Source organism: Hippoglossus stenolepis, chromosome 19 (assembly GCF_022539355.2).
Source record: "Hippoglossus stenolepis isolate QCI-W04-F060 chromosome 19, HSTE1.2, whole genome shotgun sequence".
NCBI classification, from domain to species: domain Eukaryota; kingdom Metazoa; phylum Chordata; class Actinopteri; order Pleuronectiformes; family Pleuronectidae; genus Hippoglossus; species Hippoglossus stenolepis.
Window position 1 is genome coordinate 3,500,949 of NC_061501.1, and position 13,024 is coordinate 3,513,972.

General features: G+C 44.8%; 1 protein-coding gene across 1 annotated transcript in view; it reads right to left on the reverse strand.

Moving 5' to 3' along the window:
• sspo (SCO-spondin) overlaps positions 1–13,024 on the reverse strand; it is a 72,513-nt gene that overhangs the window by 45,099 nt on the left and 14,390 nt on the right. The window contains exons 28-61 of the mRNA XM_047337925.1: positions 12,336–12,541; positions 12,015–12,129; positions 11,794–11,915; positions 11,485–11,658; positions 11,174–11,407; positions 10,962–11,084; positions 10,593–10,690; positions 10,089–10,320; positions 9,848–10,000; positions 9,210–9,347; positions 8,893–9,075; positions 8,647–8,797; positions 7,648–7,807; positions 7,413–7,461; positions 6,889–6,993; positions 6,654–6,781; positions 6,246–6,366; positions 6,016–6,143; positions 5,777–5,918; positions 5,522–5,692; positions 5,233–5,410; positions 5,021–5,096; positions 4,584–4,605; positions 4,281–4,401; positions 3,914–4,127; positions 3,668–3,809; positions 3,406–3,582; positions 3,058–3,213; positions 2,768–2,878; positions 2,524–2,679; positions 1,188–1,346; positions 937–1,101; positions 656–847; positions 366–488 (exon numbers count right to left, since the gene is read on the reverse strand). Of these exons, the coding sequence (XP_047193881.1) occupies positions 366–488; positions 656–847; positions 937–1,101; positions 1,188–1,346; positions 2,524–2,679; positions 2,768–2,878; positions 3,058–3,213; positions 3,406–3,582; positions 3,668–3,809; positions 3,914–4,127; positions 4,281–4,401; positions 4,584–4,605; positions 5,021–5,096; positions 5,233–5,410; positions 5,522–5,692; positions 5,777–5,918; positions 6,016–6,143; positions 6,246–6,366; positions 6,654–6,781; positions 6,889–6,993; positions 7,413–7,461; positions 7,648–7,807; positions 8,647–8,797; positions 8,893–9,075; positions 9,210–9,347; positions 9,848–10,000; positions 10,089–10,320; positions 10,593–10,690; positions 10,962–11,084; positions 11,174–11,407; positions 11,485–11,658; positions 11,794–11,915; positions 12,015–12,129; positions 12,336–12,541 (4,925 nt within the window). The remainder of the gene's footprint in view (positions 1–365; positions 489–655; positions 848–936; positions 1,102–1,187; positions 1,347–2,523; positions 2,680–2,767; positions 2,879–3,057; positions 3,214–3,405; positions 3,583–3,667; positions 3,810–3,913; positions 4,128–4,280; positions 4,402–4,583; positions 4,606–5,020; positions 5,097–5,232; positions 5,411–5,521; positions 5,693–5,776; positions 5,919–6,015; positions 6,144–6,245; positions 6,367–6,653; positions 6,782–6,888; positions 6,994–7,412; positions 7,462–7,647; positions 7,808–8,646; positions 8,798–8,892; positions 9,076–9,209; positions 9,348–9,847; positions 10,001–10,088; positions 10,321–10,592; positions 10,691–10,961; positions 11,085–11,173; positions 11,408–11,484; positions 11,659–11,793; positions 11,916–12,014; positions 12,130–12,335; positions 12,542–13,024) is intronic.

Below are 13,024 nucleotides of genomic sequence, written 5' to 3' on the forward strand. Positions count from 1 at the left end.
ACTTTTAAAGAGGTTTTGCATTGTGATCCAAATAATAATAACACGCTGTGTGAAATCGCAGACCCACTGAATCACAGTCAGAAATCAATTAACATGCAAGGGACCATAGACAATTTATTTTGGCTTTGTTTCCAGAGCATTACTTCCTCATATTTCTCTCCTTAATGTAAGTGCAAAAGAAAAAGACCATTTTGTGTTTGCAGCAATATCCCAAATCAACTAAATACATGGTCATGAGCATAATTAAAGCTATACAGGCACATAAAAGAGGTATTATTATGTACTTGATGACCCAGTGTTGCCTATTCAACAGCAAAAACATTATAATCTAAAACTCCAGTACAGTAATATAAAGAGCATCCTACCCAGTATACATGCTGCAGTGCAGTTGTTGGTCAGGCTGAGGTGTGAGCAGGTGGGAGGACAATCCTCAACTCTTCCAGCCTGGCAGTCGGCCTCAGTCACCAGCACCATGCCATTGACACAACCTGAACAAACCAGTAAGTCTGTGAGTCTGTGCTTACCCACAACTGAGGTGTGACACAGACAGTTTTCAGATTTCATTTTGCAGCAATGACATACACAAGGTAATAATACAATAAAACAATCAGGAAGGGAGTACTGAACTCCAGAATGCAGTGTTTGACAGAGTCACCTGTCTGTGTGCCGGTGTCTTTGGTGCAGGCCTGGCTGTTGCAGCTCTGGCTCTGCAGGGTCATGCCCTCACAGTCTCGCCCACCGTTCTTAGGAGGGGGAGCGGAGCAGGTTCGGTTCCTGCGCCTGACTCCACCTCCGCACTGAGCGTCACACTCCGACCACTCTGTCCACTCGGACCAATGACCATCGACTACAAGAGGACACAGGAGAGCATGAGATTGACATAACCACTACTTGTGAAAGATGCCCTGTACTCGGCATCAGGTTCAAAGAACAGACCTGGACATGCTTGAGGGAAGCATGCTCGACTGTCGAACTGGTCTCCACCGCAGGCCCCTCCAGGCAGAGCCTCCCTCAGTATGTCCCTCTGCCGAAACAAGGAGCCCAGACCACAGGACACGCTACAGGCGCTCCAGGCTGTCCACAGGGACATGATGCAGTCCACTAGAGGAGAGGAAGAGGGTTGTAAAAAATATTATATGAATATTTTCCTGTCTCGTCACCAATTCTGAGGTGGAATTGTAAGTTACCACAGTCTTTCTCATCCGACCCATCCACGCAGTCCTTCTGTAGGTCACACCTGCGGTCCAGGTGAACACACTCCCCACTGTCACAGGGGAATTGCTTGGGAGAACACGGACTGGGCACAAGGGGGCGTAGTGAAGTCACCACTGGTCTGGCTGTCATGCCTGAATCAGACATGAAAATACAATAAACAAAACTGTGTTCAACTTTGACATTTAATTTTAGATGTATTTTTGCTTTATTATAATGTACACAAGACTGTGCAAAGGTTTTAGGCACATTTTAGGAATTTTTAGATTCCAATCCATCTCACAATACCAACAGGGAGTCATCCGATTGGTTTCCAACTGATTGTGCTGCATGACATCGACCCAAAACCAATCCTGAGTCACAATGAACAACCTGTAGCTGCTTTCAGACCTGCACTGAACTCTGAATAATCTCCTGAAATGATCCTGAGGGCCTCTATGTGAGAACACCAAAGTCCGAGTCAGTTGCTGCAGAGTTGTGAGAATACAGCAGGATTATGTTTAGAGAATTCAACGCAAGTGAGTGGGAGGCCGGGCGCTTTGAGGGCATTACTAATATGCAACAAACACAAAACTGGAAGAAACTAAATGAATACAAATATCTCAGGATGAAAAAGAGAAGCCAGACACGAAGAGGACGCAGAGATTTCATCTCGGAAAGACAACGAGATTCGAGAGTCTCTGGTGATGAGGGCCAACATCGGTGTTGATATGCTGTAAACAGAAACATGTGAATTCTGGAGAGGAATTTATACGATATGTCCTGCCTCCTTCATGCTCTACTCAGGTGCCACCACGCAACTTTTCCTTATGTTGTGAACACATCAGATAATATCCTGCTGCGTTCAGCGACAAGAAGAACAGGAAGTCCTGCAGCAGATGGTCTTGGCCTCCACAGGAAACTGATCTCAAACTCCTCAATCCACTAGAACAACTGTGGCAAGTTCTTCAAGATGTTTAGAGCAACCCATCTATCACCTACATTGAAAAACTGAGCCCAAGTGTACTGAAGAGAATTCTTTTTTTTTTTTTAAAGGCAACATGTATTCACTATTACTCACTATCATATTACTTTGATTTAGATTTATACTGTTTAATGCGCTTTGTATGAAATAAATTGCTTTTTGAAATATCCTCACTTTACTTTTAATGCCTAAAACATTGACACAGTTCTGATTAATGCCACTATGGTATTGTCAATACCGACTTTTCCACATTCACAGAGTTTTAAATTAATCTAATCTAAATTAATATTTATATTAATCCAACTCCTTTCCTCTGTCCTGCCCTCTGACATGGTGTTGATGCTTACCGCAGCGTTCTTCATCTGACCCGTCCAAACAGTCCCGTCGGCCATCACACACCTGCGCAGAGTCCACGCAGCCAAATGATCGGCACGCAAACTGGCCCTCCACACAAAGCACTCTGGGTAGGCCCCCATCATCGGGCGCCGTGGTGATCCACGGTGCTGTAAATACAAAATAGCGGCAGGTATAAATGTCTACTCCGTGCAGTGAAGGGTATCCACCCATCTGTCCAGTGTAAGGCTCACGTACCTTTTGTGGTTTGTAGACCAGGCCTTCCAGAGCTAGGAGATGTAGTGAGGTGCAGTCCAGGCTGACCTGTGGTGACCCCTGGGTAGATGGAAGGTTTGGTGGTCCAGTGGCCTGATCATTTAGTACAAGAAAAAACAGTGAACTGCGACCAGACACGGCAGAGTAAAATATTTGAACTTTGTAGTAAAAGTATTTAAAACTCATTCTGAAAAGTGAAACTTTTAAATCCAACAACAACAAGTTAAATTCAGTTGTACTTGGAAGTGTGGTGTTCTGAAGTCCAGGTTGACCCGTGACCCCTGATGTAGCCACACCGGGAATGCCACCTTGTGACCCGGTGGTGTGGAGGCCTGGGGCACCAGTAGTAGTGTCGCCATGGAAACCTGGTCTCCCTGCAGAGCTGGTCTGGTTCTGCAGCCCTGGTGGGCCTCTGGTTGGAGCTGTACCTGTGGATGAGGTGAACAATACATACACATATAGAGATATAAATGGCGGACATGATTTATATTTACATGCCTATCTGGCAAATGTCAATTGTTACAAACGCTGGATTCGATAAGGAGACTAGAAATTAGTATGAGTGGTATAAATAGCAAGAGCAAGAATGAAAATATGACCCAGTGTCCATGGGCTCCTACCACAGTTGATCTCGTCAGAATGGTCCTTGCAGTCTGGTCGTCCATCACAAAGCACGGACACAGACACACACTGCTCAGTGTGCTGGCACGCAAACTGGCCTGGCTTACAGCGCTGTACTGTCACTTTTCCACCACCAGGGGGAGATGAGGTCACGCTGCTGGGGGTCACCAGCTCTTCTACAACACGCAGGAGGAAGAGTTGATTCATATAATCAATAGTTAGACATAATCTTAAACTTTCGTACTCGGTTGAATTCTTCACCTCCTCTGCACCCCAGGATCTCAACACGCATGTAGAAGGTGTGTCTAAACTCCACTGGGATGATGCGCAGGTAGCGAGCTCTGACCAGCCGATCGAGCCAGCGCGTCACAGCGGTCCTGCCCACCATCCGCACCTCAAACACCTGCACCACAAATAAGAATAATGTTTCAGGTTTTTTTTCTTCTGGAGGAACATGTTTACTGTATGTGGATATATGCTAATACAGTTAAAAATGACTGTAGGTACCTTGGAAGGGCCACCAGGTTTTCCATCTTCAGTGTAATCTGAGAAGAGGCTGCTATGCAGCGCGAAGGCCAGGCGGTATTTAGAGAGGTAACCCATCATGCGTTCACTGCCCTGCGTCACCACCCCTGATAACCACATGGGCTCCAGGAAGTCCACCTGGAAATATGGCTGAGCATCTCTGGGTAAGGGACTCCATCCAGGCTCCATCACCTGGCTACACAGAAGAGGATATGGTTTACATTTTCCCTGTTTGCCTTAGATTCTCATTTTCAAAGAATGAACAAATACATTCAAGGGCATGCAGAAAACCACAGTCAGTGTTCAGGTTGTTTCAGGTCAATGGCCACACATCGACCGGACCACCTACACGTTGGGGACGATGTTTAGTCGTCCAGCGTCGGCAGGGTTGTTCTCACGATGTGAGGATGAGGTCAACTGTCCATATCGAATCTTCCCATCCTCCAGTCCGAGGGGGGAGGAGCAGATGCCTGCAGGACAAAATTAATTTTAATCCAGCAGAACCAGTTTGGTAAACTGAATACTTCAAATACAAGATATTAAAGCCTTTGGTCTAAAAACAATTTTTATAAAGATTAAGCAGATGTGTCTGTTCTCAAAACACTTTTTTTTTTACAAATAATGAATCAATCTAACTGCGTTCAACACTCACCACGATATCCTGGGACACCAACCTGTAAATAAATTTGAAAATAAATTAAATACATACCTACACCTTCAGTATGCCATCACCTGTAAACTTTGGGATTTTTATTGATTGGTCTTGTATTCTTCCTGAGACAAGTGATAATTAATGTACATTTCAGCTGTAGGATGTTTATATTACAATTTTATGCAATTAATACCATTTTAATAAAGAAGAAAAATAGATTTAAACAAATCAGGCCACAGCTGTGTTTTCTGTGTCATTGCTGTTCATGTATTTGAAGCTATACATTTTTTATTAACTCTTTGACTTATGTTTCATGACTTGTATAATATTTGGCAATTCATAGTTTTTAGTTCACATTAAATGAATAAGTTAATTAAATTCCATTCAAACTGGTGACTGGTAAATATAGATTTTGAAGGAGCCACTGTCTCACTTACAGCTGATGTTACTGCAGGATGAGTGACAGCAGCCATGGACGGAGTCCTGAGAGGAGCCGGGGTGGGAGTGTGTGGTCTGTAGAGTAAAGAGAGTCACTACAACACAATGAATAAAAGACCTGGATAAACACGGAGAAGAGGAAATGGATTTGAAAACAGGAGAATGTTTCACTAATTTCAGAGTGTGACTGCTACAGTTAATATGACTCTACCTGTCTGACTGGGTTGTGTTGCCTTGGGGGTGGCAGCCAGTTTCATCCTCTCCTTTGGGACAGTGGAATTTACCATCACATCTTTTCCCTGCCTCAATGCAGCCCCCTGGTGGGGGACAAGAGAACTGACCAGCAGGGCAGCTGCGAGGACTGGTGGCTGTAGTAGAGGGCTGAGTGCCTGCAGGTGGGGAGTAGAAAATGTACAATGGATGTAAATCTACTGAGCTAAGTTAAGTAAGAATGCAAGAACAATACCTAGATGAGGTGTGTTTTCTGTTGGGAAACTCACCACAGTACATCTCATCTGATCCATCACCACAGTCATTGACTCCATCACAGACAACTCCCAGTGGACCTGCTGGTACACAGCGGCCATTTTTACACTGAAACTCTTTCACTCTGCAGCCGCCCGCTGGGGAGACTGGCGAGGGAGGGGTGGAGGTAGTCGACCAGCGATAACCTTAATGGCGGGAGAGGAAAGCGATTTAAAAGTGGATCTGTGCACAAACTGACAAACAAAGTGGCACTCAAACAATCTACCAACCATCACCACAGCCCATAATCTCAAGTCGAAGGTAGATGCCATTCTGAAAATCATGTGGCAGCAGGCGGACAAACTGAGCGGACACCATCCGGTCCAGTCTGCTCTCAGCCACTCCTCGGTCATCATGGTTACCAAGAAAAACCTGCAGGGAGGAAAGTTACACTTTAACCTCAAAATCTGAAGAAGCAGTACTAAATAAGTGGCCTTTAAAGCTGCCTGCACTTGGCTTGATGTCTGACCTTGGCTCTGGGCCGTGCATCAGTGACGAGCTCTTTGTAAGTGTACCACTGTCTGCCGTCCTGGCTGAACTGCAGGTAGAAGCTGGAAACAAAGGTGCCAAACACACCGCCACCCTGTGTCAACACACCTGTGGAAGGGTAGAAAGCATTTTATTTGATTCACTGATACACTTACACACAGCACACTAAACCGGTACTTCATTATGTAGTTGAGGTGCCTGCATGTTTACCAGTGATGTTATAAGGTTTCAGCAGGTCTATCTGCAGGTAGGGGCTTTGTGTGGCGCTACTGTGTCCGGTGGGGCTCCGCTGTGGAAGGTCCTTGTATTCCTCAGGTTCTGGACTCCAGCCCTGCAGATACAGGGTTTACAGAACACAGCTGATGTTCATGCTGCTCAGTATTACACCGATAAATTACAGTAATGCAAGCAGTACTGCGAGGCTGCACTAAATGTGATCTTCAGCATGCAAACATGTTCGCAGAGGCAGTGCCGATATGCAGATATTCATTTTGAATCTCAGTTCATGGCACGCTGAGATTGTTGCTATTTGATACTAAACACAATGCTGTGGCTGATAGAAATGTATCACAGGTAATTATTGTAATAATTTTGTATTATAAACCGGATCTGTTTTACCTGGAGGTCTGTATGGGGGTCCCACCCATGCAGGCGGGCGGCCTCAGGTGGGTGACCACTCTGCTGTGAAGAGGCCCTGAAACTGGAGCCTGGCAGAGTCTGGACACCCAGAGGAGCCCAACACTGATCTGAACAGAGAGTCCACGGAAATTACAATCAGTGGGAATCAGTCAAACGCTCTTCATCTACCTGTCAAACTACACAAACATCTGATGACCATGAGAAACACACTCACCTCCAGGAGGGAGTGGATATGTGGGGACCAGGGGTGTAGTACCCTCTGCTGGTTTGGAGGTCACAGTGTCAGGGGTCTCTGTCACAAGAATGGTGTCATTTCCTCCTACATGCACAGATGTTAAAGGATAGACAGATAAATGTCAGAGAACAATGTTATTTCTTGATTGCAGTTTTTTCACAACGAATAAACTCTTGTATATTTGTAGTGCAACAATTTAGCTGTTAAAGTTACAAAGGAGCAGGATCTATGCAGCTTTCATTTTACTTGCACTCTTTAATCTCATTTTTCAGCTTTCTACATTTTGTAATGCATCTTTAGTCTTATATAGAACTTAAAGCAGGTCACTTTTCCATTTTTTTTCAACATTTTCTTAAGCATTTACAGTAAATTGTCTTTTAACATTGGTTTGTCTGATCAGAAAAAGAAAAATGTTGAGCCTCATCATCATCACGGGAAATGATTTTATTCACAGGAAGATATTTCATCCTCAGATTGATGTAGAAGAAGAGTCAGGACTCTACCTTGGCAGTGACAACACCTGTCTCCCTCTCTAGGCACCAGACTTTGACCCTGCACAGACAGAGAAACTTTCAACATCAAACTCATGTGTTAAAGTTTTCAGGGCAAGTAAAGCAAGGACAGAGACCATTGGACTTTTAACATGAGATAAGATTGAAACACAGATTAATTTAAGCCTACACAGTGATATACTCAAATGAAAAGACAAATATGCAAAGGTTGTAGTTTCTCTCTTGCCTGTGGGCATCCAGTGACGGCGTATGGACAATAGGGGGAGCACTGCACTGTCAGGTTGGGCAGACAGTGGCATAACTGGCAGGGGTCTGATCTCCATCTGTCTCCCACAGCATGGGCCTGACGCTGGTACTCACACTCATCACAGGGGTCTGTCTGACACCTACATACACACACAGACATGTATGTTGGAACTGGTAAAGCATGTACTGAACTCTCATAGGAACTAAGACAAGTGCAGTAGTTTTTAATAGGAACCTAGCAGAGGTGTTGCTGTAAACTTAAGGAATATGATCTCCAGTAACTGAAAAATATGGTTTTAAATAATTTGGGTTCAATACATTTTAGTCTCGCAGATCAGTAATTACAAATGCGTACAGAATTGATAAGATTTCATGTAGAGGGCATGGATGATATTAGTATAATCTTATTTCTTGTATTCATTTCAAATGTTGTATGAATGTATGTACCGGCGGAAATTTAACGCTACGGTTACAAAAGGTCAAAATCAATAAGGTTCACCTTCTGTGCACCACAAATATTCACACAAGACTTAAATTCAATTTGAGAAATTTTAGATATCGTTTAAAAAATATGCATTTGTTTTTAGGGTTATGACAGATGGCGGGTCAAGTACAGAAGGGTAAGAATCCTTTAGATACATTCAGGAAATTTATATGATAATTACAATTCATTCCAATTAAAATGTGTCATCATCCTGTCACTAACAGAAAGATTGGATGAGTCACTGAAATATTTGCATTCATGCTTTGCATACTTTGTAAATCATAAACATCCACAACAGATTGGAAATACTCGCATTACTTTGTTAGTGAAGGCTAAAGTTTGACTAGACCGATGTGAAAGTTGGAAGGTCATAGGGGTCGTCTATAGAAATAACCCTGCAGGACTATCAATATCTATGAGTAGAAGTGTAATGGTGTGGAGTACTGCAGTAGAAAAATAAGTCATTCACAGTTCCATCAGCAGAGAACAACCTACCGACGAGCTTTCCTGTAAATTCCTCTGCACGTTTGACCATCTCCGTACTTGGTGGGATTATTTGGGCTGCGGAAAGACCACTGGACACTCTGGACACCGCAGGGGCCCAAACAATCTCCCCACTCAGACCAAGATGACCAGCCACAATGCACTACAGGGAAACAAATATACCCGCTTTGTAGGCCAAAAAATCAACTAGGAATTTGATATTGATCTGACTCAACTTTGAGTTTTTAACTGACTCACCTGCACAGTCTGTGTTGGGCTGACATCTCTGAGGCCTTCCTCTCTCGCAAACGCAAATTTCACAGTCCACTTTCATCTGCTGGCCCGGCCAGTAGCGCACACCGGCCACCTCACATGCACACTCCTCTGGTAACACACACTGTTGGGTATGGCTCATCACCTGGCCCTCTGGACACCAGCAGCCTGAAGGCAGAAACATACAAGTTAGACTAGAGGACGTGAGGGACAGAAATCTCTCACTGTCATTTCATCTATTCTAAAAATGGCAAGAAACTACAAATCATCAGAGAAGATATTCTAGATTCCTTCTGGCTGACCTGAAAAGCAGGGTGCTGTGGGATCACAGGACGTCCCACTCGAGATGTGGGCGCAGGAGACTGGACAGGGAGCACAGCTGTGTCTCACCAGCCCAGTGGGACAACTGGTGTTGGCACATCCATCGTCAGGACAAGGCTCTGGATTGGAACAGGAAGGAAATAGAGAAAACGTAATAAATATGAATTTAAGAATACAACAATTTCCATATCATAATTATTTCTCCACCCATCCATCATCTATAACGCTATATCCTTTGAGGGTCACAGGGGGAACTGGAGCCAAACAGCTAACATTTGATGAGAGGCAGACAGGATGGCAGAAGATCACAGAGACAAACAACCATTCAAACTCACATTCATAATTCAGAGTCTACAGACAAGCTAACCCCAATCTGCATGTGTTTGGACTGTGGAAGGAAGTTGGATTATCCATAGTAAAGCCACACAGATGAAGGGAGAATATGCAAGTACAGTTTACAAAATTCCAAAGAAGGATTTTGGTTGAATGAATCCTCTAAAGTGAAAACCCCTTTCCTTAATGACTGCAAAACATTTATTTTCCCATATTTCAAACCAGTGATTTCAAGCCAATAACTCCTTCACAACCATTTATTTCTTAGGTCACAGACGGCTCTTACTGATTTCCATGGTGAGGTTGGATTGTCCAGGGAGCTGAGAACAGTCTAGGCCTCCGTAGCGAGGAGGGATGCAGCCTCTGTGTTGTACCTGCACTCCACCACAGCCACTGGAACAGTTGGACCAGCTCACCCAGGGCATCCACTGACCATCCACTGAGAAGGGAAGGAGAAAGCATCACACCTCAGAAACATATATTGTATTTCATTCTTAAACTAACTTATTTCGTGTCCACCTGCTTACCTGGACAGGTGGTGTTGAAGCACTGCTGCTTCTGGACATCCTGTCCCCGACAGTGGCGCAGTGGGTCTCCTGCCGGGCAGGTTCTCTGCCTGCTGGTGGAGCCTGTCCCACAGGAGGTGCTGCAGGGGCTCCAGGGACCCCAGGAGCTCCAGGTTCTACAGCCCTGCTCATCTGTGGGGCCTCCAAGTGGCGCTACTGAGGAGTCTGAGCAGTCTGCCACATCATTACAAACCTGGTAGTAGGAGGGGTACAGTGAGCAGGTATAGCAAATATACCTGATATTCCTGCATTCTATGATTTGTTTTTTATTGTAGCAGGAGATGAATTGTGTTTATTTTTCATATAAATGTGGACATGCAGAGTCAGAGTACTCTTTATCTAGGGACTAAATAAATGATGATTATTGTTTAAGGGAGGGAATTTTACAAGAAATTAAAAACACTACCTTGCTATTTGTATAAATCGTACCTGGCCTATTTGTAGAATAAGAAACCCAGAACCTACCATGCTGAAGGGGACACAGGATCCATCCATACATGTAAATTCAGGGCAGGGGACAGTGTTGTTCTTGCCACCAGGAGGCACAGGTGAGACAGTTTTATCTGAATAGAACAAAATGTCAAAAATATTATCAAAAGTCCATCACCATTAATGCTGCAAACATGGGAGACTGGCAGCAGACCGTGTTAGTGTTTCTCTCCTTCATTCCTTCCCGTCTCTCTCGTCCATTTCCATATTTGCTCTATTTGGTCCTCTCCTTGTCTATCCTTCCCCACTGTCCTATTTATTTCATGTTTTCACTTCTCAGACCTTGCTCCCTACAGTCCCTCACTTAGAACACTTTCTTACTCTACTTATCTCATGAGAACTCACCACACACCAACTCATCATCGCCCCGTGGGCAGTCTGGGAGGCCGTCGCACACTTGTGTCATGTTCACACAGGTGCGGTTGTCACATGAGAAGCTGCCTGGACAGGGAGGTATCTGGGTGGAACCTGGAGGACAGCAACATGTCTTTAGACAAAATCTGCCTCTTCAAACAAATGATACATATTTTGGGATTCTCCTATTGTGTTTAACTCACCACAGTTGTCTATGCTCTCGTCTGAGGCGTCCCTGCAATGTGGAGTCCTGTCACAGAGCTGGTGGTAGTCAATACACTGGTCCCCACTGAGGCACGGAACCTGGCCGGGGCCACAGGGCGTGGTGCACTGCTGCTCATCACTCCCATCCAGACAGTCTGTCTCCCCATCACACCGCCAGGCCTGAGGCACACACTGGCCACCAGTGGCACAGCCGAACTCAAAGGATCTACAAGCTGGAGAAACAGAAGGCTGTAGGAAAACCGACCACTGAGAACATCCTCCCCCCGCATCTCTGAAACACGACTTATACCTGAGGTGGGCACAGTCGGGGTGACATGTGGCTGTGATGGTGTGATGAGGATAGAGTAGCAAATGGTTCTGTTCTCATCTTCTCCATCTGGACAGTCTGGTGTCCCATCACACAGCTTAGTTGTGGAGACACATGTGCCATCTCTACAGGCAAACTGGTCAGGAGCACAAGTCACTGCCAAGCAAACGAGTAGGACACAAAATCATATACCTTCAAACAAATATCACTTAAATCATTCAGGATGGGCTTGCTTCCGGCATATATGACTCATATTGGAAATACTTTTATTGTGTTTATTATTGTTTGTACCTCTACTTGGACAGACAGCTTCATCGGTTCCAGAGGGGCAGTCTCTGTTTCCATCACACACTCTGTCTGCAGGAACACACTGGTCCCCCGGGCACTGAAACTCTCCTGGTGCACATACACACCTACAAAAAGTATTAGATAATTATGCATCACACTGTCTGATCCATCATCCAATCTTTTTGTTGTATGATATTGAACACACACCCCCCTCCCCCACACACCCTCTCTCGTCACTGAAGTCCCCACAGTCATCGTGTCCATCACAGCGGTGGAAGTAGAGAATGCAACGGCCTCCAGCACACAGGAACTCCCCTTCGTCACACACCACACCACAGTCTGCGTCGACAAAAGTCACACAGTCACAGAAGTGCAGAGGAGTAATCACACAAGTATGACCACATTTAAACACGCACAACAAATACAAGTGTGACTGTTAAGCTGAATCCATTTTACAATAGTGAATTATAGTCCTTCAACAGAGAAAGTTGCTAAGTTGTGTTTGTAGGTAAATATTGGTTAATAGAGTGTACTTGACAGATTACCTTTCTCATCGGACGCATCAGCAAAGCCACAGTCCAGTCGTCCATCGCACACCCGAGTGGCTGGCAGACACTTCCCATTGGCACACTGAAACTCTCCTGGTGGGCACAGGGGCACGGGGGTGGTAGGTCCACAGAACTCCTCGTCTGATTGGTCGGCACAGTCTGGGTGGCCATCACAACGCAGAGCCAGGTTCAAACATGGTCCACTGCAGGGTTGGGGGTTAATTCACTTTACTCACTCCATAAACTCTATTGTAATATAGTTAAACATGATGGGAATTACTTGTTATGTAAGAACCTATTAAGTAAATGTAAACAGTCTCAAAGGCAGTTGCACTCACCAGAAAATAATATTGTTGGATGAATGAACAAATGTTGATATCCGTTTGGAATCATTAGCACAACTGGACCAAAATAATAAGAGTCTAGACTTTAGGGTGCAGCTAGTGTGTAGCGATTAGATTAGCTGGTTAGCAACATAGCATGCTAACATGCAAATGCTAAAATTTGGTTGGTTTAGCAAGCCTGAGGTGCAGAAGCACAAGAAATCATGTATACATTCAGACATTAGAGAAAACATATACATACTGCGGTTGGACTGGCTGACCGACCAACCAACCAACCAACCAGCCAACCAACCAACCAACCAACCAACCAACCAACCAACCAACCAACCAACCAGCCAACCA